Below are 26,414 nucleotides of genomic sequence, written 5' to 3'. Positions count from 1 at the left end.
CGGATTTGGCCTCGTATCGGACCATCGTCGGGTCCGCCAGGCGCTGACGTGACGTACAGTAACTGCTTCCGGACTCATGTATCACGGATATACCGTTTGTTTCTTCACAACGTTTTGGCGGCACTTTTTGCACACCGTATTCTCAATTACCGTTTCTCGACTCATACTATCACTCAGTTTTCACGTCGGCGTCGCTTATACGGGCTATGCAGGACAAGCTTTAGCGATCTGATCGAACGGGTGAACGGAATTCCCACCTGTTTCATATCGAACACCGAAGCATCACTCCGCCTCCATTTTTGGCCAAACCAATATTATTCGAATCCTTATCTGCTAATTAGGGACTTGTCTGCACGCCCGACATTCACGGGGTCCTCCATGCGCAGTCAATTCATTCGTCACGCATTTGTCGTCGTTTACGCTTCCCTTGATGTAAGCCTAAGTAGCTCATCGGGAGTTACTTTCGGTCATACTGGATGTTCAGATTCAAGGCGTAACACCTCATGCATCCTGTAGTTCAATCCTTTACGTTCTCGTGCCTACCAAGTAACCGCTATAGGGTACTTGCTATACGAGCACATATCGTCTTCATTTAGTCAAAGCTTCTTTTCTGGTTCCTCTCTCGTACAAACGTTTCCCTACGGTGGGTCACGGCTTGGCATTCTGTTCCTTGTTTTACATCACGGCTGTCTCGCCAGGCGCGGTTACAGTCCTTCTTCGCTATGGTTTAATGCAGGTATTCGCACGTGTACGATCAGGTTACGCTTTTCCACCCTGCCGCGCATAGATGGTACAAGTCCACATGGCCCAAATCGTAGGTGGAGCTTCTCTCAAACACAGGGCTACTAGCACGGCCTCAACTCTTACGGGATAATCCTTATCCTCACCTACCGGTACCCATTAGCTAGCAGCTCTTCTACACGAGTAAGCTCAATGGGCTTCCGAGTTTTGCATAATTTAAACTTATTACGTTTCCTCCCCCTCACAGCATACTACAAGAACTAGCTCCAGGTATAGCATTATCTTTAATAAACGCTAACCCTGACGTCTCAAGTCCCCTGCGGTATCCTCCGCTTTCGCCACTTCCGAAGCCCTGAAGTCGGACCTTGCTTAAGCATAATGGTTGAGATAAAAGTACACGCGGTCCAGATTTCCTCCGCAGGTCAAAAAAGGTATCAATCATGCCTGAAGTTAGAGGCTATGCAGGTAAGGCTTGTCTACTAATACTAAGCCAACACACTCTGCGGCTTACGATATGCGTAAGTATTGTACGTGGTGCAAGTTACTAAATGCGTTCCGATTATTATGGTTGCTCGTACAATTTTTTGCCACATCTCTCAAACAGTTCATGCTATACATTCGCTCCTTGTTTGTTAGTCTTGGCCTCAATCCGAATTCCTTCTCGGGACATACTTTCCGCATCAGGGCCGCCACAGCAGCCTCAAGTCGTCCAGTTCCAACTCATCTTGTCAAGAAGATGGGTCGCTGGAAGTCCTCGGCATACTACCGATACATTCCAAATCCAGAAGAATCAGGCTCGCTTTCTATAATACGTCTAAGTAATTTATTATGTTTAATAATGTCTCACACTTTTTGGCCCTCTTTTGCAGGCCTAACCTCACGTCGGTTTCGGCACACCTCAACCGACTCTCATATATTAAATTACACACAGTTTAGTGTGCGCCCCTTCCATAATCCCGTACACAAATAGAAGGCATATGCCTGAAATTGTGGGAGGGATTTAGGCCTATTTAAACCCAGCATTCCCCTCACTCACCTGTCTGCGACGATTTCGGAAATTCCCTCCCACCACACCCTCTTCATTTATCATTATACCTGGGTGGGCCCTCTTTTGCAGGCCTAACCTCACGTCGGTTTCGGCACACCTCAACCGACTCTCATATATTAAATTACACACAGTTTAGTGTGCGCCCCTTCCATAATCCCGTACACAAATATACATATATATACACACACACACACGTGTGTATATATATATATACACATATATATATATACACACACACACACACACACACACACACACACACGTGTGTGTGTGTGTGTATATATATATATATATATATATATATATATATATATACACACACACATATATATATATACATATACACACACACGTGTGTATGTGTATATATATATATATATATACACACACACACACACACACATATATATATATATATATATATATACACATAAAATATACAAACCAGTGCACTCGCTTATTAACTAAACAGATTTCAAATCCTAAATAGTACTATTTAAAAACACCTCACCTAGGTAGAAAATAATGGGGGTTTGGTATTTTCTACCTAGGTGAGGTGTTTTTAAATAGTACGATTTAGGATTTGAAATCTCTGTTTAGTTAATAAGCGAGTGCACTGGTTTGTATATTTTTTGTATTTTGGTCCAAGTAGCACCCTGTAATATATGCATGTTTAGGTGAGTGCAGCCCTCCTGACTTTGTTTATAATTTTGGGGGTCTAGGCCAACCCCTGGGTTTTGCACCCCTCCCTGTCACAGGTGTCTCATTCCAGGACCCTATTTAGCCTTGACTTGCAGAGAGTCCCAGTAAGGAAGCATTTCCCAAGTAAGTGGATTAATCTCATAAGAGCAAGCATTAGGCTGCTAGAGTAGGAACTGCCAAGAATGGGGTACTTTGATGCAGTTGGCAGGCTTATGCAATGTATGATCATATAATGTAACCAAACCCCCATTATTTTCTACCTAGGTGAGGTGTTATTAAATAGTACTATTTAGGATTTGAAATCTCTGTTTAGTTAATAAGCGAGTGCACTGGTTTGTATATTTTTTGTATTTTGGTCCCAGTAGCACCCTGTGAAGTGCCAAAGTGCATATATGTGCAGACAAGGGATATCCAATATAAATTTAAAAAAAAAAAAAAAAAGACTGATATACTTGCAGAGCTTCTGGAACAAAAAATACACGGCTCTGTAATACAAATAATACAACACCTAGTGCAATATGTTTGTGCAGTGCATAATTAACAATAAATAAATATGTATCTCACTCACACTATCTGTGTCCCCTGCTGAAGCCAACCATTGCCCAATTGAACCTCTTAACAAACCTAGCAGCCCAAGACAGGACAATCCACGGGTCATTCAACTAATGCCAAGCCCTATCATGCACCCATTGCTTCTTAATCAGCGCCATGCTGTAGAATTCAAGCAACCTCGTCTGGGCACAGATGACGGGCAACAACGGGAAGGCAAGCCCATGAACCTATTTTGAGTGAGATACATATTTATTTATTGTTAATTCTGCACTGCACAAACATATTGCACTAGGTGTTGTATTATTTGTATTACAGAGCCGTGTATTTTTTGTTCCAGAAGCTCTGCAAGTATATCAGTCCTTTTTTTTTTTTTTTATTTATATTGGATATCCCTTGTCTGCACATATATGCACTTTGGCACTTCACATATTTTGTAAATCTCTTAAAGCACTATAGCACTTTGGTATTATTGCATTTTAATCAAATGTGTTATATGCCCTTCAGATTTTTTTAAGTGTGATAAACACTGTATTTTATTTATTGTAAGCGCACTCACCATTACTTATTACCTATTTAGCACTTAGGAGATCTCACCAGGACTCCCAGTGAGTTGCAGCTATTTGTTTCTATTTATATTGTGTATGCTCGATATACATATATATTTTCCTCCCTTTGCGCCATTTAACCTTCTGTCGATTATTTATATATATATATATATATATATATATATATATATATATATATACATACATACATACATACATACACACATATATATTGTGCGTGTATGATAAATATTAGTGTATGTGGATGGATGCAGAAGCAGCAGAACCAAGCTGGACACGTAAGTGGAGCAAATAAAAACATGGATAAGCAAAATAAATATTAAAAAGATTATTAAATCCGGGGGCGGGGCCTGACAGCCAAGATGGCCGGTCGCACTTACTGAGAGCTCCAGCACCAGTGGGCCCAATTAAGCTCTTTCTGACCCACATACTGCAGACAGCAGCTCATGGTGCCCAGGAAGTGACACAGAATCGAACGAGGAACGAACGGATACCTGTCATGTCTCGATACGGTATGAGACTGTCAGCACCGGCCATGCGGCCTAACCCGGAGAGGGACCTAGCGCCTGGGGGAAGCGGCCGATCCCCCGGCGTGGAACACGTTCACTCCCGAGAACCCAGCACAGCCCTGCTACCCCCCCCCCTATGGACTGGCGGGGGATATCCCGGTCCTCGCTGGGGACGATTACCCCCACAACTAAGCCTGTAACTCAACAGAAACGCAGTACCTCCAAGGCTGCCACCATAACGGAGCCTGAGCAACCTGAGGTGGGGGTGGAGAAACTGACCGATAGCTACACTGAACAAGTAGACTACTCGGCAAGGCTAGAAGCGATCTTCGAAGCTTTCTGGCACAAACTTGAACGGCGCACACAGCATCACCCTGCTAACAAACATGGTGTCAGCTCCTCAAAGCACCCACGAGGTCAATACAAAATGGCAGCTGTGCACCAGCCCCAGCGCCCACAGGGCCAACGAAGCCGCCTAACCCTGCACGGCAAACAGAGGCCCCAAGCACCTGCCCGGAGAGGCAAACCTCCCTCTGAACGAGGAGCCCGACAGGACCACAGTCAGTCCCACCGTCCGCACACCCTGAGGGACTCCAAGGAACCGGAGCCCCAGAAGGCACGCGGCCCCACCAAGCTGAGAGGAACAACCCAAGGACCCGGGGCAGTGATCCCTGCACGAAGTGGGACAGGGAGATCAGACCGGTCATTGTGCCACCGCAACAACCTTCCAAGTTACCTGATGGGGTTTGATCTACGTCGGAACCCTGCACTGTTAGGAGGTTGCAGCGCGGAGACATCCCCATCATGGCCCGCAAGAGGGGTCGGCTGACCGGCACAGGAAGCAGCCGCTCACAACACGAGCAGAGCCCAGAGACACTCAGGACTAACCCAAACCAAGATGCAGAGCGCAACCCCCAGAGAGATATGTAACGATAAATATGTGCCACTGACTAATCAATATGTGACCAAAATCACTATGTGCCTACGAGTAGTATGTTATATACGCCTACTTTAGCATGATCCTAATGTTTAGCTATTTGTTTTGCAATCTCTACCCAAGCTTATTGGATAGCACTATAATGTCTTTTAGACATAACTCCAGAGAGCTTGCCACCTTCCATTTCCGAGCCGACAGGTCAGATTGCCTGGCGTCTCATTTAAGCCCTGTGCCCCTCTCACACTTGTGACTCATACACACACCATATAGCATAATCATACAACACATGAGTACCTCACATAGACTGCCTTTGTGGCTCTACCATCCACGTCCTGCATAAGCTCTAGCTTGATATGACCTGCAAGTAGCATTACTGAATAGGGCTCTTGCAACACCATGTTACAAGCATGTCTATTATACCACAAAAATGTGCATCCCTGTAATGTGCCTTGCAACGAAAACTGATACCTACCCCGTCCGTTATGTCTGTTGCGCTGGCGTGGCACCACGGACCAGCCTGTTATTCTTGTTACAACAATACCTAATAAGCGCTGACTTCGATGAAAGTTAGACATGGTCAATATTAAGTTAATGTTTCAGCTAAACAGACTAACAGATGTTAATACGCTAAGTTACGCCTAAATAATCTTTACCCTATCTCGCAAATCGGTCTCCATGCTAAAGCACGTTAAGCGAGATCCTTATCATCACCGGTAATATGCCTGTCTCTACAGAGTGAACCCAATTTGCTAGCATATACGCTAAAACCGTTCCTCTTATGTGGAAGTAATCTATTTAGTTCTAGCATGTTACTAATTCCCACAGTTACCGCATTAATTTAAACATGTTTGTAAGACTTATACACCTATACCCATGTAAAGCGATACCTTAATGCTATGTCTTTTAAGCCTGACAAAAAAGAAAATTGTGCCTGTTAAGAATATACCCCGCATGCTCGCGTGGGAAAAGCCTGAGGATTGCCTTCGGGGTACCTCATGCCTACCTGTAATTTATGCGTGCACTACAAAAATAAAGAATTAAAAAAAAAAAAAGATTATTAAATCCAGTATTTGCACTTAGTCCCAGATGGTTGGGAACAACACACACAGCCGACTGAGGAAGCTTTATATAAGCGAAATGCATCTTGGCAATTGACTACAACTGTTGCGGACCCTGGGTAACCCAGCTGGTTACCTCTATGCATGAAGAGATCCATTTCCCCCCAAGAAACTGGACGACACACAGTTCCAGGGGTACAACAACAACTTTATTGGCCAAACTCGGCTTTATACTTTCCCCATGCAAAGGGTGGATCACACATGAAGACAATGTCCTCCCAGGGGTCGTGTAATGGAACCGGAACCCCAGTCCCTTTGTCCCCTCTTCCCGCCACTCCGTGTCCCCTCCAAGGGCCCTCCCACTCCCAGGGGTCCCTGACGGAAACGGAACTCCAGTCCCTTTGTCCCCGCCACTTAGTGCCCCTCCTAGGGCCCTCCCTTCTCCCAGGGGTCTTCTTCACAGAAGTCTCTGTATCTGGGGGCCTGGGGGCGTGGGAGAGCCTGCCAACCTCCGCCATTGTCCCCGAAGGATGTCTCCACCAATCTCAGGGACCCCCAGAATGTTAACCGTCACGAACAGCCACCGTTCGCGGGGTCCCTGTTTGAAACCCGGCAAGGGAAGTGCCTCCTTTTGGGACACGAATGCTCCCCCTGGCCGGCGCTCATCTGTACGAACGGCGGCCACCCAGAGGAGCACTCATTAATTACTGCCTTTGTGGTTTCACACTATGTTGTGAGTTCCAACTTACTAATTGATTGGGGTGAACATTCCAATGGGTGCCGGGGAGGTCCTCATTCAGAAACCAAACTAGGTGGGAATCGATCTGCAAATGCACCCCCTGGGTGACGTTCGTCTAATGAAGGGCTGCCACCCAGGGGAGGCACGCACCGAGTCTTCCCATGCGGTTTGGACACCTCGTTATTCTAAATGAGGTTTTGTGGTGGTCCCCGTTCGGGAGGTGAATGGAGTCCCTACGTGGCGGCACTCCCGAACAGGGAGCAGGCAGCTCAGACGAACACATAGAGTGAAATACATGACTAAGATAGGGAAAATACACGAAACAACACATCACAGAACAACCCAGTCAATTCACAGTTTAGTGGTGGTCCCGCTACAAGAACCATCTGGGACTAAGTACAAATACTGGATTTAATAATCTTTTTTAATATTTATTTTGCTTATCAATAAATGGTTTTTATTTGCTCCACTTACAAGTCTAGCCTACCTCTCCTGCTTCTGCATCCATCCAAAGGGGTTGTATCACCCCAAAAGTTGACTCAAACCTTAAGGACCTATTCAAGGGGAGCTTAACTTAAAAATTAACCATTTAGTATATAAGCTTCCATACATGCTACACCATTGTTTGTATGTATTTTCTTTCTACATATACGGAGATCTATACTGCTACACAAGGGAAGGTGTTATCAGGCTCAGTACTATGAGTGTTCCTATTTCACATCCAGTTGCCCTGTACATTTAATACCATTCTGCACTATACACTCTCTCTTTTTGTGTTTTTCATATACTGCGCCTCTCTATATAACTTACAAAGGGTAGGCTAACTGGATGTTTTTTTATGTATAGTATTAAATAAGTTTTCATGAGCGCTACACTATATATATATAGGCCTAAAAAACAATAAAACATCTTTTGCACAGAAGTGTATTTCACCCTGCAATGTAAACATTGTGGTTTATAAAAACAACTACAATGATTCACATTGCAGGGCTAATATGACTGGACCACTGCATCCATGCCACTTCATTAAGATAAAATGGTAAGGGTGACTTTAGTGGTTTCCACTGACAATCTCAGAATTACCATCAATGAATCCTCGTGTCTGCAGAGAGTCATCTAAGTACTTATGCAATTAAGCTTTAGAATCCAGTGGCTAAGCCGTTTTTGTGCTGGTACAAAATAAAACAAATTAACTCCACTGTTTCCGAAACACAGAAAAGTTAGAAAAGAAAATAAGAGGAAATGAGAATAAAGATGAGACAAAAAAAAAAAGGCTTGATGGATGATTGGGTGGATTTATTGCCTTGACACTTTAGAAATACACAGCCATCACTGAAGCAACAAACAAAATATATATATCATTAATAGTAGCTTATAGAGTTCTGCCTCGAATAGCAAGGACATAGAAGATATATGGCAGAGATGTTTTTGCATTGCTAAGTGTTGGGTGGCTCTACTGGTTGGAAAGGTGACACCCAGAAATTACAATTTAGTGACATTTTCTGGGAAACTCCCGACAGTTAGACGGTGATCAGTGAACTCAAATGACTTAGCTTGGTCTTTTGTAAGACATCAGGTCACAGACTCCTTTATGTAAGAACATCTCCTGCAGGCCGAATCAGACTTGACCCATGTGTCTTAAATTGATGGCAAATGTCGATGAATGCAAAAGTAAGAAATATAATGAAATTACAGTGCCCAGCAAGTAGTTTTTCTGTCACAGATTGTAGGACTCTGTTAAATACAATTTGAAATGTAAAGTGTGTATTTTTATAAGCACCCCCCATAAAATGGCTTGTACGGACAATGTGCAGTCTGCAGGCGACTGCTGAAATTACCCCTAAAACGTAATTGTTTTTTTTTTGCTAATCCTCTTTGCCGTGATGACCTATTTCTCTTATGCTGGGCAAGCAGCCTGAAACGGTCGGAACGCCTTATGAAAACCATCTCAGGAGGCACCTATCTGACTTTCCTTAGTGCCTGAGAAATTCATTATCACGGTGTATATTTATATAGAATCCAATAATACCCAAGTTACAGTCATTTTATTTCTTTAGTTTTTAAGAACCTGTAAAAAAAAAGAAAAAAGAAAAAGAAATGTACTATAGATACAGTTTGCAGTATGCAGTTGCGAGGAAGGTTTGCAATATCTGATTTGTTTATATTAAGGATGGTGATTCCTGCTGCACATTGGTGAAGGAGTTAATTTTAGTCAAAGGCTGCCATGCACATTTTTAGTTGTGACTTGAATTCGTCATATAGTTAGGAAACGCTACCGCGTTCCAAGAACCGCTGTGCCGGAAACCTCATCAACCCACACAGGAAATTCCTTGCACTCCAAATTCCCCAAATAGGAAATTTCCCTCATGTTCCAAAAGAAGGGACAAGAAGGTGGGGGAGGGGGGCCACCTATCTGTACCTAGTCTGCGTTTGCACAGACAGGGGAGAGTAATTAACTGTATATGGAGACACATGGTGCTGACCAGAGCTTCCTATTTTGTTTTACAATACATTTTTATTGTGAGTAGGAACAGTAGAGTGCAAGCAGAAGTATAATATGTAAGAAAATAAGTAGAAGTGAAAAGAAGCGAATCGTACAGGTTTAACTGACACTTGTTTTTAAAGCAATGTAATATAAATGACTATACACATTTACACTGTTCAGTGTATATTACATACTCAAAATAAACAAAAAAGCATAGAAACAGCAGGGATATTTCTTGCAATAGCCATTAAAGAAACCCAAAAGCGTGCAGTGATCAGAATTTCACACAAGTCATGCAGTGCGGTGTAATAGGAACAAAATAACATGAAGCAAATGCAGGTTAGGTCATGCCAGCAGGAAATGTGAAACAGCATAATGTAAAGGAAATTGGACAGTTAGAATCCACACAACCTCTTAAAGGGTACCGGTCATGGAACTTTTAACGCATGGCTTGACAAATCCCAGGCGCCTGGTCGCTAAGGTGACTAGGAATTTTGTATTGGCACCTTGGTGTTTGTCAGTCCGTTCAACACCGGTCACCAGTCACCCGAAGGTGGGCATTTGTGAGAAATGGAGGGAGCTGTAATCTTCACGCTCATCTTACTCTGTTCCCTCAGGCATCCTGCTGTGATATGATGTCACTCCAGCTCCGGCATCACGAAAGAGTGCGTGACGGAGCAGAGCAAGAAGAGCATAAAGATTACAGTATCACAGCAGCTCCACTAAAAACCCAGGGGAAGGAACCACTCCACCTATTCTAAAGTTAGGGCTGGGCAGACTTGAAGCGACACTGTAGTCACCAGAACAACTACAGCTTAATGTATTTGTTCTGGTGAGTATAGTCAGTCTCTGTAGGCTTTTTGCAGCTTACATTGTCCCCTGGGGACACTTTCAGATGTTTGCTAGAGGTGCTTCCTGGGACATTCAGTGTCGCTGAACATTCCTCATAGAGATGCATTAATTCAATGCATCTCTATGAGGAGAGTCTGATTGGCCAAGCCAGTGTTTGATCCCGCACCTATCCCACCTCCTTTCTGATCTCAGCCAATCCAATGCAGATTGGCTTAACTCATCAAATCTAATGAGGTCAGCAAAGGAGGCAGATAGAGATAGGGGCGTGGCCAGCACCAGCAGATCAGCGCATCTTTTAAGGGTTTGTGTTTGTGTTCCTTTAAATTAAAATAAAACAATTTGTGTATGTCTCAGTGTGTGTGTGTCTGTCAATGTGTCTGCGTTTAGGTGACTGGCCCCCCTCTGATCGAATGGGAAAGATGATTTTACTCACCTTTTACCCCACGATGTGCCAACCTCACATCCGTGGCTGAGATCATTATTAAATCCAAGTTTTAGAGCAATTTACTTTTTTTGTAAAATTATATAACAGACATATTAAACAGAATCTGCATAACAAACCTCGTAGGTGCCCTGACTGCAATGCTGATGGCCACGTTGACCTAAATTTAGCAAAGAATTGACATTATGTGTAACTATTACAAATATCTCTATATGTGCTGCGTTTCAAGCTGAAAAGCTCTTCTGAAAGTAAAAGTGGTCATGGTTGATTGTTGGAGTATACTTTAAAAACAAAGGTTTCTCTGACTAACCTGGATAAGTAACTCTAAACCCTAAAGCCTCCAGTTTCAGCAATTCTCTACGTATTTCCATCAACCTGGCAAGGTCCAACTATTAAAGCATTGAGTTTAATGGTACAGTTCAAAATAAACACCATTTAACGTTCAACCAACAATATTAAATTGTTACATATGCACAGAGGCAAATTCTGATCATTAAAGGATTAAATCTTAATGACAGTGAAAAGTCACCAGTTCCTATCAATCAATATATTAACAGAGCTATACACAATCTACAACTTTAGAGGGAAAATTAAGATTTCACAAGTTTAAGCTGCTGCAGAAGCTCTTAGAAAGGCGAGCTGTCACTCGATCGCATATTTCCATCGGCGCTCCTTATAGATCGTTACATCATTACTGCTTCTCTCTTTCTGCAGCAAGGTTTCAGATTCCATGCTTTTGGGGCCACGGAGCCATGGCGATCTCAGAATGACACTGGACACAGTGCTTAGTTATACACAAGGTTAATAAGAAAAATAACAGCGAATTTAACAGTCAAGCTTGGCCATCTAAAAGCACAGGCTTTATTCTTGATCTTGTTTATCGATCCATCTAGACAGCAGCATGTGTATGCCAAACTTTCTCAAACTCTTATCCTAGGTTGTTACCACCTCTACTGGAAGATATTTTAAGACATCTACAACTACTTGAGTGAAAAGCACTAAACCTAAACCTTTAATCCCTCCATCCAAATTCAGACCATGTTCTCTTGTGCTAGCTACCACATTTACATTTAAGTGGTATGATTTTATTTGGATAAATTTGGCCGATTAAATCTGAAATCTGTATTTAATCCACCATAAAGAACCCTCTGAGTAAAGGTCTGTTATCCATATGATGGATTAGTATATAAAATATATAACAGTTTGTAAAAACCGAGTATCATAAAGAGTTAAGAAACATCCTCCCCTTCAGGAGAAAAGTTCTGTAAAAAAGCTTTCCCATGAACTTGTGCAATTTCTCTAGTCTAAAAATTCCCCTTTTCATACGGCCTGAGCTATGAGAGATTCTGAATGAAAATGGTTAGATTGGTGCATGACTGTTACAGAGAGCAGAAGGGGTTTGCTATGGAGGACGTTGAGGCAGGCATGGTATATTATGGGCATGCCAAAGTATGTCGTGTTAATAAGTTGCACAATATCATAAGAAGAATACAGTCACTTTCTTTAAACATATACCGGACATATTCTGAGCATTGTATATGGATTTCACATGCATGTCTACTATAAAAAATATGTGCTATTTCCCATGCTGCTTTCAGAGATATAACTCCTATAAAGAAGTTTCCCTTTTACCTGAAACAGGGTAACCAATTGTATGCACAACAATAGGCACCCAGACCACTTCAACGCATTGAAGTGGTCTAGGTGCAGTGTCCCAGTGACACTTAGTCCTGCAATGTAAATCATTAGCGTTTTTGAGAAACTGCAATGATTACATTGCAGGAGTAAAACTGACTCTAGTGGTTGTCAATCAGACAGTTGCTAGAGACACTTCCTGGTGGTTCTACATGAGGATATTCAGCGTCAAATAAATCCCCAATAAGAAAGCATTAAAGCAATGCTGTCCTATGGGGAGGGCCAAATGTGCTCTCAGCATATAAACATTAACCCCCCAGTTTGCTGTGGGAGGAAAAGCACCAACCCAGATCGGTGCTGGAATCAGGCAAGTGTCAGAAGTTTTTTTTTTTTAAATCCTTGCAACAATGGCGAGGGGGGAGGGGGGTAAATACAGCTTTGCATTCTATAAACTATAGAATCCCTTTAAATATATTTATTGACCGCGGAATTGATTATCATTATCTACATATTTTGATTATCTACAGATTAATTCTACATTGTTAATGGTATATTTATTTAAACGATTATTGCTTTATTTAAACTATTATTGCTTCACTACTTTGTGACATATGGTTGCTGCAAAGAAGCATGTGTATCTGGGGGGGGGAGAGGGAAGGGGGAGTTGGGGTAGTACTTTATTAGCAACCAAAGCTAAAATATTAATTTTGATTACTTGCTCCCATTCAGTGGACAATGATCAAAAGGGCAGAACAGATGACAACAACATGAAAATGAGTGTGATATAATTACCTCACTAATGATATCAAGGTGTAAAGCTGAAATGTGATTTGTTTGATATCAGTCAGTGAAATGAGACTGCTCAAACCACAAGGTGTCAATTCAAAAGCCTCCAAATAGAAAGAAAATTATTCTGCTGTAGTCACAATTTGGCTATTTTGCCCTAAATAAGGAACTTTGCTTTTCAGCTCACTGCAATTCAGTGGTTACAGAATAAAACCTGGAGTTTAATATAACAGTATCTTTGTAGGTTATATAACTATTCTTTCTGTAGATTTTTTCAGTCCCTAGCTACAAATATTTGAATTTGTATATTATACAAGCCATTTCATTAACTAGAAAGATGGAGAGCACAGCAGTAAACCAAAAACCAATGACATTCCTAATTCTTAGATACTAGCAAGCTCTAAAAGCACGGTTCGTGCTGGTCCCTAAGGCTTTCACTGGGTTACACAATGACATTTACTGCGCAATTTACAGACTTAAATCAAATAGCCACCAAAGGGACCTTGTTTTGCAAGTGTTTGAAAAAAAATCAGTTTTATCTCCTATCTAAAATACTGCATAATGTTAAATCTCTTTCGAGCAATGATTTACAGATGCACTGCATTTTGAGTACAAATGCTGTATTTGTGGGCAATCTAAAAATTCACACCGGAGACTAGATCTGTACATTTACCATATAGATACCATTATATAGACCAGAGAGATTATACATTGTTTTAAAAATGAGTTATTTCATTCTTCCAACTACCACCTGCTTCTTGTAGTTTTATTTTATTTTATATTTTTACTCCCCAATATAATCTCCTGTTTCTGGTTAAAGCTTGTGAATGTGTTTCTTATTTGTTTTCTGTTGTATTCCTATATTCAAACTGTACAGCTCTTTAGAATATATCGGTGCTATATAAATGCAAATACCTACAATAGATTAGGTAAGAGAAACAAAAATATTATCAGTGTCTACTGATAGTTTTCACTATATAATTTCTTGTAAGAAAAAAAATAAAAATCCACACGTGCTTGTTTCGTTGTATTTGTTATATTAAGGTTCCATCATCTGCACAAGGTGAGTGGAACAGAAGCGAAAAGGATTTAAAGGAACATACAATATTTGGTATGTTCCTTTTAACCCCTTAAAGGATCACTATAGTGTCAGGAAAACAAAGCGGTGGGTACTAAAAAAGACTGGACATACCCTATTTGCAATACCTTGGGTTGTCTACTTTTGCAAATGGTATGACATCATGGGGGTAATTCTCATTTCTGGGTTACCATACGTTCTAAAAGGCAACATAACCAATCTGGCAAAAAAATAAATAAATAAATAAAAAAGGAAATTCAAGCCTTATATTTGACTCCGTAAGTTTTGAAAACACTAAAACGTGTACATGGGGATACTGTTATACTCGGGAGACTTCGATGAACAGAAATATTAGTGTTACAAAATAATAAAACGTATCACAACAATTATATCGTCAGTAAAAGTACAGTGTGTGTGTGAAAAATGCATTTTTGTGATATGTTTTACTGTTTTTTTTTAACACTAATATTTGTGTTCAGCGAAGTCTCCTGAGTAAAACAGTACCTCTAATGCACAGGTTTATGGTGCCCTGGAAAGTTACAGGGTTAAATATAGGGCTTGCGAGCCAAATTCTCTGGACTTTCTGCCTGGGTTGTCGGGTAGGTCCCTCAGATTGTAATTAATAAAATGACTTAATTACGTAAAAATATTATATAAATATATTTGTGTTTATATATATATTTATATATATATGCACTACTGCAAGGGATTCTGGTTAGGCGTATGCAAATGAGCTCAACAAAGAACCACATTTTTTCCTCATAGTTCCACTTTGTACATGGATTCCTTGGAGTATGTGTCTGCTGTATACAACTGCTTTGAAACACAACTCAGGAAGAGGAGCAAAGCCAGTGAACCAATCTTGGACAGCTGTTTCGTTGTTAATGCAACTCAAGTAACACCAAGGCTCCATTGCAAGCCAGTAACCAACCTAATGCTGATGAGTTGCATTAACAACGAAACAGCTGTCCATGAGTGGTTCACTGGCTTTGCTCCTTTTCCTCCTCTTCCTCTGCGATCACATGGCTGGAGGGGGGGGGGGCAGATCAGGGAGAGGAAGTCTGCCTGTCCCAGGCAGACCCCAGGATCACAACCGCCGGCATGGGATCGGCGGGAACCCGATAAGTATGAAGGACGGTAGGTACGTTCTATGCCGCCCGCCGGCGTTTAGTACTGCACCAAAAAGGATGGCAAAGAACGCCCGCCGTCCTTAAGGGGTTTATGTTACCCAAAGGTAGGGAGGCTGAGTGGATTTCAATTAAAACAAAAATGTGTGTGTGAGCCTGTCAGAAAGAGTGTGTGTGTGTGTGTGTGTGAGCGAGAGCCTGTCAGAGTTTGTGCGTGCGAGCCTGTTGTCAGCGTAAGAGTGTGTGTGAGCCTGTCAAGAGAGTGTGTTTGAGACTGTCAAAATAGTGTGTGTAAGAGCCTGTTAAGAGAGTGTGTGTGAGAGCCTGTCAAGAGAGAGAGAGTGTGTGTGTGTGTGGGGGTAAGAGAACCTGTCAGAGTATATGTGTGTGTGTGAGAGAGCCTGTCAAGAGTGCGTGAGAGCCTGTCAAGAGATTCGTGTGCAAGCCTGTCGTCAGCATGAGTGTGTATGTGAGCCTGTCAGTGTGTGTGCCCTCAGATTGCATGAGGAAGGTGTTTTTAACTCACCTTTTTTCACATTTTCCCCATGCCGTGCCAGTTTTGCCATGGCTGATATTACCTTCATGGCTGAGATTATCAATGTTTATGATCTCAGCTAAGCCAATGCTTTCCCTTAGGAAAGCATTGGGAGGATTGTGTGCATGCGCAGCAAATGTACCAATCCGCATCTCCTCATAGAGATGCATTAAATTAATGAATCTCTATGAGGAACGTTCAGAGCCTCCATGCAGCGTGACCCAAGACTCTCTAGTGGCCTTCTGAATGACTGTCACTAGAGGTGTTACTAAGCAGCAATGTAAACTCTGCCTTTTTGCAGAAGATTGATTTAGTGCATCTCTATGCGTAGTTGTTGATTTGCGCAGCGAGGCGTTTTGCCACACATGTGCAATAGCCTCCCAAAAGCATTGGATTGGTTGGGATAATCAAGTTGGATGATCTCAGCCTTGGAGGTGGAGCCAGCTGCCAGCGTAACTGGTGCAGTGTGAGATAAAAGGTGAGCAAAATTGCCTTCTTACTGGGAGCAGAATGGGACAGTCACCTAAACAGTCAGGATTATATTGTTAGGAATACATGTTTGACAAACTGGGCCCATTTCTATTTATTCACGGATATTAGCCCCCTCTTCAAATGCATTCTCCCCTAAACAATGACAATAGTTCTTAAAACCAGCTAATACATCCTGTACTTGCATTCAACCAATGAAATGCTTCATTAGCTGATCAATGGTTACTTAACAGCCCTCCAATTAAGAGAATATGTCACTGTTTATATGTGGGTGTGGTTAAAGGGACACTATAGAGTTAGGAATGGAAACATCTATTCTCAATGCTATAGTTTTTATATCACTGTACACATGTTCCCCCTGTGAAGGGTTGAACAATGATATTTTACTCTTATATATTAGGCATAACACTAAATCCTGTCACTACTGAGTGGTTACAATGGCTATAATATTCAACTCCAACATATAAAAGTACCATTGTTATAGCCAAAGTTTACGCTCACCTACCTAAGTCAATCACTCTGGCTCCAACAGGCATATTCTTCGGGTTATAAGAATTTCCACTTTTGTCTCATTAGAGGTTTTATATTTGAGCAGATAGCCAGAGTGAAATAGGACTCATAGGTTAGCATTACAGTTGGCAAGTGAGCTTACACCTCAAGGTCACTATACTAAATCCCTTCTGTTTAAAAGTGTGCATACAAATAGAGTGAAAGGAACTTTTTTTACTTTGATATTTTTTGATTTAGTTTTGATATGCTCAGTTTTGCTCTATAAACCCAAACTTTTTCACCCATCTTTTCTTCTCGTCTAAAACAACTGCTGTACATGTTTTTAAAACTTGGGTTTCTGTAAGTTGCCATTGATCTATAGGCTTACACTTGGAGAAAGCGGACAATTGAACGACAAACTCCAAAAACCTTGCTGTACTGACGAGGCCCTCGTTATGGAATATGCTTGGCTCTGCTATAGAAAATGTAGTTAACATTCTTGGCTTGCTATGATTGGTTTGGCAGGGGTCATTCTACTATGGACGTGACAAGTTCCAAATGTATTACTAGAATTTTGTATGAACTTTTTAAAATGTGTCCTTTCCAGTTATAAATATATTTACTACAGCAAAATTCTTTGGCTCAAATGTGATCTAATTTTGAAAGTTAGCAGCTTTGAATTTCCAAAAGGGAACATAGCTTGAGGCATTCTGTACATATGACTGGAATAAGTGAGCTCTTGCAAATATGTAGACTAGGTGGGCGGTGGTACTCACGCAGGTGTGCCGGCAGCCTGACTGCATCCTCTTCCATCCTGTAAACTCGTGCCCCAGGTGCATGGAGAAGGGAGGGTGAGGACGTGTTGCAGTTTTGCCCAGGGCTTTCTGGGGGTGAACAAGAAATCTGCTCCTGCTGGAACATGAAAAAGAAAGACAAAAACAAAGTGAGGGTTAAAACAGAAGGGTTTATTTTCTTTCTAGTTTTTATGGATTGCCTGACCGCAGTGGATTAAAAAGAAGTTAACAGTAATTTCCCCAAAAAACGGTTGTGCCATACAAACCCACACATATCCATAATGTGGAGGTAGAGAGGAAGGGAGTATAAATAATGGTGAAGTATGAATTATGGATAAATAATGTCATCCTCATGTTCAGAAGAGATGATAAACTACAAAACTGAAGGTGAAGTGGTATATGAACATTTTCGGAACCCTGAGATGGTATTATTTTATAATGGACTGTTCAAGGTTATGCATCTTTTACACTGCAAGACTTTTTTCAAACAGAAACAAAAACAAAAAAAACACAAACTTTTTGCACACTGGAACATACGTGTCTTGACATGCCCAAGATTGGTTTGTGGTACACTCCTAAGCAACAGCTGCAGTTTACTCTTTGGCTCTTTCCCTTTCACTGATATGCCAGGTGAGTAGCTAGGGAGACAGAATTGTGCTGTCTTCCCAGATCTTCTACAGATATATCAGTATGGATAGAAGGAATTAATTATTTGTAGTTGTTGCAAAGATCAGATGCGCTCTAGAGCCATCCATAAACCACTTTGCTTTGCCTTCAGACTTTTTATTTTCCCACAATGCATGGTTCATAGTTGCGTATACTCGATACACACATGCATAATACAAACATAGAGAAGCAAATATAGATTAAAAAATGTTAAAGGACCACTATAGGCACCCAGACCACTTCATCTTAATGAAGTGGTCTGGGTGCCTGGTCCCTCTAGGATTAACCTAGATTAAAAGAAACTGCTATGTTTATATTAGGGTTAATCCCGCCTCTACTGGCTCTCTCATTGACAGCCGCTAGAGGCGCTTGCGTGCTTCTCACTGTGAAAATCACAGTGAGAAGACGCCAGCGTCCATAGGAAAGCATTGTAAATGCTTTCCTATGAGACTGGCTGAATGCGCGCGCGGCTCTTGCCGCGCATGCGCATTCAGCCGAAGAGGAGGAGAGCTCCTCAGCGCTGGAAAAAGAGGTAAGTTTAACCCCTTCCTCTCCATCCAGCCCGGCGGGAGGGGGACCCTGAGGGTGGGGGCACCCCATCTGGGCACTATAGTGCCAGGAAAACGAGTATGTTTTACTGGCACTATAGTGGTCCTTTAAAGTCAACATTTGCATATGAAAAATAGGGCAATGTCGTTCTAAAAATGCATTTATAATACTACACTCTAACATCACAACTGTCTTCCTGAAATGTTACAGGCTAGGCGATACATGCAACTTTATTTTTGTCTAGTACAATGAATTGATGGCGGATTAGTAATTTTGCCTTTTTTGGGGATTTGACAGTGGTTCCTCATTTCCCCCAGAAATAAAGTTTCATGACTTGGGCTCAAAATTGCAGCCCTTCATCAAAAGGAATGCTGACAAACCCACTTAATCGGCATGGGAATTGAGATATTCAGCAAAATGCAAAAAAAGAAAGGAAGCTAATTTGCATAAAATTTCCTTACTGTGTCTTAAGAAGCATAGTTTTATAAGTACAGATATATGTACAGATATATGTGAGCCATACACAGTTTGAAATTCTACATTAAAAATATTAATCTCAAACAAGATAGTTTCTCTTTATATTAGTCAATGGAATATAAAGTGGACTATTACTGATCATTTTTTTTTTTAATTATTATTTAAATTTGCAACAGCCTCTTTATAACCTACAAAATTGACGTTATATATGTTGGTGTTTTATACAAAGAACAACCTCATGTTTTATCTAAGAAGATGGTAAATTGTTTTTATTTAAAAGACGGAACTAAGTTTGTTTTTCCTGTCTCCACAGAGTAATCTGGTAAAACTGAGGAAGTAGAGAGTTCACTGCCAAACAACATTAAGCATCTAGGAAATCAGATTTTGCTTTTAAAACTGACTAGAGCATACAGACACCTCCACAAAAAGCTTAACTTTGATCAACAGTTCATAAAAAAAGGATAAATGGTGTGAAATTATTGTTTTGATCATTTAAATCAAGCATGTCAAACTTGCAGCCCATGGGCCGCATGCGGCCCACAAGGACCGTCTTTGCGGCCCGCCGAGTCGCGAGTACATGCTGGTGTTATAGCAGAGTAGGCACCTGCTTTCCCCATATTGCAGGTGCCTACTCTACTAACATTTACCCGGTTGGGGAGGAAGCAGGACGCTGGCAGCAGCAAGGGAGCTCAGCCCTTCTGCTCCTCACTGCTCCCTTGCGCCGTCTGAAGTGAAGCCGGGCGCCGGAATATGACGTCATATTTCGGCACCCAGCATCACTAAACCGCGCGAGGGAGCAGTGAGGAGCAGGAAGGAGATAAGTGTGTGTGTGTGTGTGTGTGTGTGTCTGGGTCAGTGTGTGTGTCTGTCTGTGAGTATGTATGTGTGTGTGTCTGTGAGTATGTGTGTGTCTGCGTGTGTGTGTCTGTCAGTGAGTATGTGTGTCTGTCAGCAAATGTGTGTGTCTGTCAGTGTGTGTCTCTATCTGTGAGTATGTGTGTGTGTGTATGTGTGTCTGTATGTCAGTGAGTGTGTGTCTGTGAGCAAATGTGTGTGTCTGTCAGTGAGTGTGTGTGCGTGCGTGTCTGTCAGTGAGTGTGTGCGTGTCTGTCAGTGAGTATGTGCGTGTCTGTCAGTGAGTATGTGCGCGTCTGTCAGTGAGTATGTGCGCGTCTGTCAGTGAGTATGTGCGCGTCTGTCAGTGAGTATGTGTGCGTCTGCCAGTGAGTATGTGTGCGTCTGTCAGTGAGTATGTGTGCGTCTGTCAGTGAGTGTGTGCGTCTGTCAGCGAGTGTGTGCGTCTGTCAGCGAGTGTGTGCGTCTGTCAGCGAGTGTGTGCGTCTGTCAGCGAGTGTGTGCGTCTGTCAGCGAGTGTGTGCGTCTGTCAGCGAGTGTGTGCGTCTGTCAGCGAGTGTGTGCGTCTGTCAGCGAGTGTGTGCGTCTGTCAGCGAGTGTGTGCGTCTGTCAGCGAGTGTGTGCGTCTGTCAGCGAGTGTGTGCGTCTGTCAGCGAGTGTGTGCGTCTGTCAGCGAGTGTGTGCGTCTGTCTGTGAGTGTGTGCATCTGTCTGTGAGTGTGTGCATCTGTCAGTGTGTCTGTGCATCTGTCAGTGTGTCTGAGAGTCTGTATGTGTGTCTGTCTGTGAGTATGTGTGTCTGTCTGTGAGTATGTGTGTCTGTCTGTCAGTGAGTGTGTGTGTGTCTGTCAGTGAGTTGTTTATGTGGCCCGATCCAGACTTTGAGTTTGACATGCTTGATTTAAATGAATTCTCCAAGTATCATAACCAGTACAGGACATTTCTGGTTTTCAAGTTTTGGCTGGGAATCATGTTGAAATTGCTAGTGAGGTATGTGCCTGCCCACTGAAGGTCAGAAGGGGCCTGTCTGGCTGGCTGGTCAACCGTCTTCACTACTTTGCTGCTGATGAACTCTCTGCAGGATCCTAGTGCTGTTCACAGCCTAATCGCATCTAATGATGCGCCTGAGCTGTGTTACCAAATGACAGTTCCCTAGTGTCCCCAGATGCGGGACATCAGTGAACTAAAGCGGGGCAGGACCCCACAATCTTGTCTGTATTGCTGAAATTGGGACAGTTGTGGGACCTGTGTAAATAAAATTAGGCATGAGAATTTATGATAACAAAATTTAAAAGGCATAAGTTAAAGTTAAACTTTGAGTTAACGTTAATTCGGACCAGAGCCTGCATATTAAAGGAACCTTCTAGCATTAGGAATGCACACATACATTGGAGAATGTATCCTCCATTAGGTCATTAGGTCCCCCCCACCCTCAGGGCCCTCTCCCGCTGGGCTGAAGGGGTTAAAACCCCTTCAGCCACTTACCTTTATCCAGCGCCGGTGACCTCTCCTCCCCCGGCCGACGTCAGATCTGAATGCGCGGCAAGAGCCGAGCGCATTCAAACCACCCATAGGAAAGCATTACTCAATGCTTTCCTATGGACATCCAGCGTCTTCTCACTGTTATTTTCACAGGGAGAATCGCGGAAGCGCCTCTAGCGTTTCTCTGAAACTGCTATGTTTTCAGCTGCAGGGTTAAAACTAGAGGGACCTGGCACCCAGACCACTTCATTGAGCTGAAGTGGTCTGGGTGCCTATAGTGGTCCTTTAAGTTATTGGATTTTCCAAAATGAAAGCAGTAAATAAGTATACTTGCCTTTAGTCCCCTGGTGCGATGGCCTTGCTGCAGCCACCCCTCCTTAGCCAAGTGATATCATCATTGCGGATAATCTCAGTCAATCGCTACGATGCATCAATCAGCATCTCCTCATAGAGATGCTTTGACTCAATGCATTACTATGCAAAGCAGTCTTCGTCTCTGTGCAGAGTTTGGCGGCACTGAACATCAGTCCTGCAAAGATTGCAGTAACACATACAGGAATGTATGTGAAAGCTACTAGAGGTGGTGTTATGCAGCACTGCCCTTTTTTTTGCCCTCAGAAAATGCAGTGTTCACACTGCTGTGGCTGCAAGGACAGTCTCTTTACTCCAGAACCACTAAACTGTAGTCTTTTTTCGTGCCTAGTGTCCTTTTAATGACATTTAGGGTTAAAATACAGCTAGGTCTGAAAATGTGATATTGCATCAGTTTTGTGAAATTCAATTGTGTGTGTCAGACGTGTGTGTGTAAAATAGGAAACTGCATCAAAACGTTTTCGATATTATTCAAAACATTACATTAAACAAACTATTAATGGACAGCAAGCACCATTCTTCACCCCCACCCGTTGTTAAACAGATTACCAACTTGCAGATAACGACTAGCACCCAATGTACTCTGAATAATTGGGTTCAGTAGTGAAACTACAATGTCAACTGTATGCAAGTCATCTGACAAACTAGCCGTGCCTGTAACACGAGAGGAGCGAGGGACCATGTGAGCCCTCACATAGTACCACAGAATTAATAGAATTAACATGCTATTTTGACTAATTTGCCCATTTAACACTATTTTTTCAGCTAAATATGTGCTGGTCTGTTCCTATGATGAGGTTTCGCAGATCCTACCAGAAAAGTAGCATTTCTCTAATTAAAGACTAATTAACTGATTAACTTGGTCTATGACTAAGCAACATGCCAAGTATCATCTTCAAAGAAAGATCACTGGTTTAAAGTTGCCCTCCGGCCTATACTTCTGAACAGTAATTAGCCCTCTTTATTATACAGTCAAGCAATGCTGCCTAATTAGATTGTAAGCTTTCTTGGTTATACACACTTTTTGCTATTTTTGAAATTTCCAGATATCAAACTTCAATGCAGATTCTCTCTATGACAAACACATGCTATGTGCAAAGGAACTGCCTGACAAATACAATTTTATAAAAATAAAGCAATCAATCAATGATTAACATTTACAATCCCAGAGGTGTGTTACTTTGGATTCCATAACAGCCAGTAATCCACTCTTCTTGCTAAAGTGATACTTTGTATAGCTATGTTATATTCTCTTAATTTTCAGATGGCAGGAAAAAAGTATATGCGACCTCAGGCACAATAAAGGCTGCAGACTACAACTATTATGGTAAGTCCTTCAGTAGGTAGCTAAAATATACCACAGTACGAGTGTCCAACATTGGCTGTCTTGCTGTTATGGACTTCATTTTCCATAATGGAGGCAAAAATAAAACAAAAGTAAAAATAAATAAATAAATAAACAGCTGGAAGGCCAATGTTAAACACCTGGTACTTTTATATAGTGTACGTTTAATAACATTCTGTAACATACTATTTATTTCATAAGCTTATTGTTCTTTCCATTCCGCCTTTCTTGCCCCCTGCCCATCTAGTGTATCCATCATCAATCATAAAATGATTTCATTTCTAACCCGCTTCTCTCCTGGCATTTTAATAACACGGCAGCTGCCAAAGTTTCTTTATATAGACTCCCGTGTGTGCATGCCCTTCCATACTCTGTCTGAATTTTTTTTTTTTTTTTTTTACACACACCCCCCTGTTTAATCAAAGCCTTAACCCTGCGACAACCAAGGATGAGAAACAGAAAGCTAAAAATGACTTGCATTAACTGGTATTTGCAGAGTTAACCATTTATAATCCTCTCCACTTATTCTAATACTTGTTACTTTGCCAACAGTTCCCCTTCTCCCCCCATCCCCGTACCTCTCATTTATTATTTCACAAGTGGTTTCTGTTGCTTTTTTCCTTACCCATTTCCTCCACCCTCTTCTGCTTCTCTCCATGTCCTTTATCTTTCTTTCTTGTAACCCAACCGCGTCCTCTTTCCTTGACCCTCCCACCTCCCTCTCACCCTGCCGTGACTTCTGTCTAGTTTACTTTCCCTTCCTAGTTTCTTTTTCTCATTCTTCCTGCACGGTCACTCCCCCTTTACATTTTGCTCATTGCTTTTTCTTATTTGCCCAATATTCATAAGACAGTAACCCTTAACTGTCAAAGGAGCCACCATCTCAAAGTAAAGCACTCAGGGCCTTGTTGAGCATGAATGGGTTAAAGGTCTTCCATCTATTTGGGAGAGTCTACATCTCTCAGCCACTGGATCAGATCCAATGAGAAACGGAAGTCAACAAACTGACCAAACTGGTTGAACGAACCATGAGTCAACATGGAAATGCCCAGATCTAGCTTTCTGAGCTGATCACATGGGAGTCTCTATTTACATTCAAGCTTACAATTCTAAGCCTGTTCTTGCAGCTTCATCAGCCACAGTGGTTCTTATCCTTTTTTTTTTTTTTTTTTTTTGACAGTGACACAAATTCTGTACACGGCATTATTTTGGTGATCCATTCTTAAATTTGTAAAATTAGCACATCCTCGCCAGCACACAATATATCTATAGTGACATAAATTCTACAATACATTCTGAAGTCTACTTTCTTTAGACTCCCAGTGTCAAAGTGAGCATCAATTGTCCTGGGAAAATCAGATAGGTTACAAAAAGAACACTTTATTTCGGTCGCTTGGCTATAGTTTCATGAATAGAACTGTTCCAATTAATAGGGTCTGCTGAAAATCGCACACCAGTTTTGGGTCCTGACCCAAAGGTTAGCACTTTATAAACAACAGTAACTAAATTACAAAATACTTGCCAAGAAACCCATTTATTTAGGGCACAAACATATACCCCATCTCAAGAACGATGACAGTTATACAAAAAGGTACAAAGAATTTAAAAGACAAAGCAGAGCCACCAAGTACATGATGATAAAGATGTTCTTAACAGAATCGTCATGTTCTACTGTATATAAAGTGGATATATGCTACTGGAAATATCTTCAAAATAGCTTTTATAAGAAATGCTAACACAACGTAGTTTTCTGCTTTTACGGAATAATGCAATATTTTTTTTCTTTCCATGTGACATGCGCTTTAAATACTGGTGCTTGAAATATGCTTCAGGCTCACCAGTAAAATTCCCTGGACAAACCAGTTTTTTCTTCTTCTTTTTTTTTTTTTTTAATTAATCTTACACACTGCTGTACTATGAAACTTAATTTTTTGGCTCAAATAAAAAAATATCTTTATATATTTTAGATTAGAAGTTCACTTTCTCCAAAAGTATTCAGGTCTTTTAAGTTGACATTTAGGTAAAGGTGGTGGTGGGAGGTGGGGGCAATAACTGCTGATTAAGTATCACAAAAAGAGGTAAGCAAAGGGTTTATTTAGAAGCAATTCTGGAACATGTGTCAAATGTGAAGCCATTTCCATAGAGAGAAAGGAAGTGTTCTACTTTTAGAACTTTGCCCCAGAACTTTTGTATTGGTATATCTCGAACAGGGGAAATATACACTTAGATCCTTTTTACACCATGATCTGGACTTCATGTAAAGAACTCCATGCAGATCAACAGACAAACACCTTATACTATGCAGAGAATATCATTTGCCCCTTAATGACCACATAACTGTCTATTATGTCATGCAGTGCAGGGCATTAACGCTCATTGACAGCATAGACCATCATGCATTAAAAGTATCAGCCGAGTAAAATCTCTGCTGGCACCAAGGAACACCAGATATCACTTCATACTTAAAAGTCCCCTCATTGCTGCACATAGGCTTTTTAAATCCATTTAAATATTGCGGCTCAACAATTGCACTTAGCTGTGGTAATTCTAAGCTTCCCCCATCTTAAAACTAGCAGCCCCAAGTATCTTTCGATACCGGAGGGTTCCTTCTGTCATCTGAGGCCACAGTTAGTGGAACTCGACTGACAGATAAGCTAGGTGAAAATGAGAGCTGCACATGGCCATTTAAAACTCTTTAAATCACCTTGCGCTCAGCTTTAGTGATTCTGGGCATGGCCCGGCGATGAGGGAGACCACCAGGGTCTGAAAAGTAATTGCCCAGCTCTGCCAGCTGCCCAGCACGGATCAGTTTCAGGAGCTGCAGCATGAGAGGGAGCTCACACAGTACAGAGTACTTACACAGCAATCTCTCTACTGTGTGAGCTGGAAATCTCTCTGGTGATGTCAGTACTGAGGTAGGATTATGGAGTGGGATTAAGAGCAAGATTAAGAGCTGGATTATTAGGATTGTGAATGGGATAAGGTTTGGATTAGGGGTAGGATTATGAATAAATGTGGGGTATCATTGTACAAGATAAAAGTAGGAGAAAAAAATGGTCTGTGAATTTTGTCAAAATAAATACACACATGTAAAAAAAAAAAAGT

The 26,414-nt window shown here is 41.7% G+C and overlaps 1 protein-coding gene across 3 annotated transcripts in view; it reads right to left on the bottom strand.

Moving 5' to 3' along the window:
- The window catches only part of ETV6 (ETS variant transcription factor 6), a 90,455-nt gene that overhangs the window by 17,602 nt on the left and 46,439 nt on the right, over window positions 1-26,414 (bottom strand). The window contains exons 1-2 of one of the 3 annotated variants that reach the window (XM_063447628.1): window positions 23,935-24,016; window positions 17,547-17,682 (exon numbers count right to left, since the gene is read on the bottom strand). In XM_063447628.1, coding sequence (XP_063303698.1) covers window positions 17,547-17,682; window positions 23,935-23,967 — 169 coding nt within the window. In that variant the 5' untranslated portion in view covers window positions 23,968-24,016. Of the gene's footprint in view, window positions 1-17,546; window positions 17,683-23,934; window positions 24,017-26,414 lie in introns of those variants that run through there. The other 2 variants (XM_063447629.1, XM_063447631.1) reach the window with 2 other exon arrangements.

Source organism: Pelobates fuscus, chromosome 3, assembly GCF_036172605.1.
Source record: "Pelobates fuscus isolate aPelFus1 chromosome 3, aPelFus1.pri, whole genome shotgun sequence".
NCBI lineage: Eukaryota > Metazoa > Chordata > Amphibia > Anura > Pelobatidae > Pelobates > Pelobates fuscus.
The sequence above is the reverse complement of the archived record's forward strand: the minus strand, read 5'-3'. Positions and strand labels throughout refer to the sequence as shown.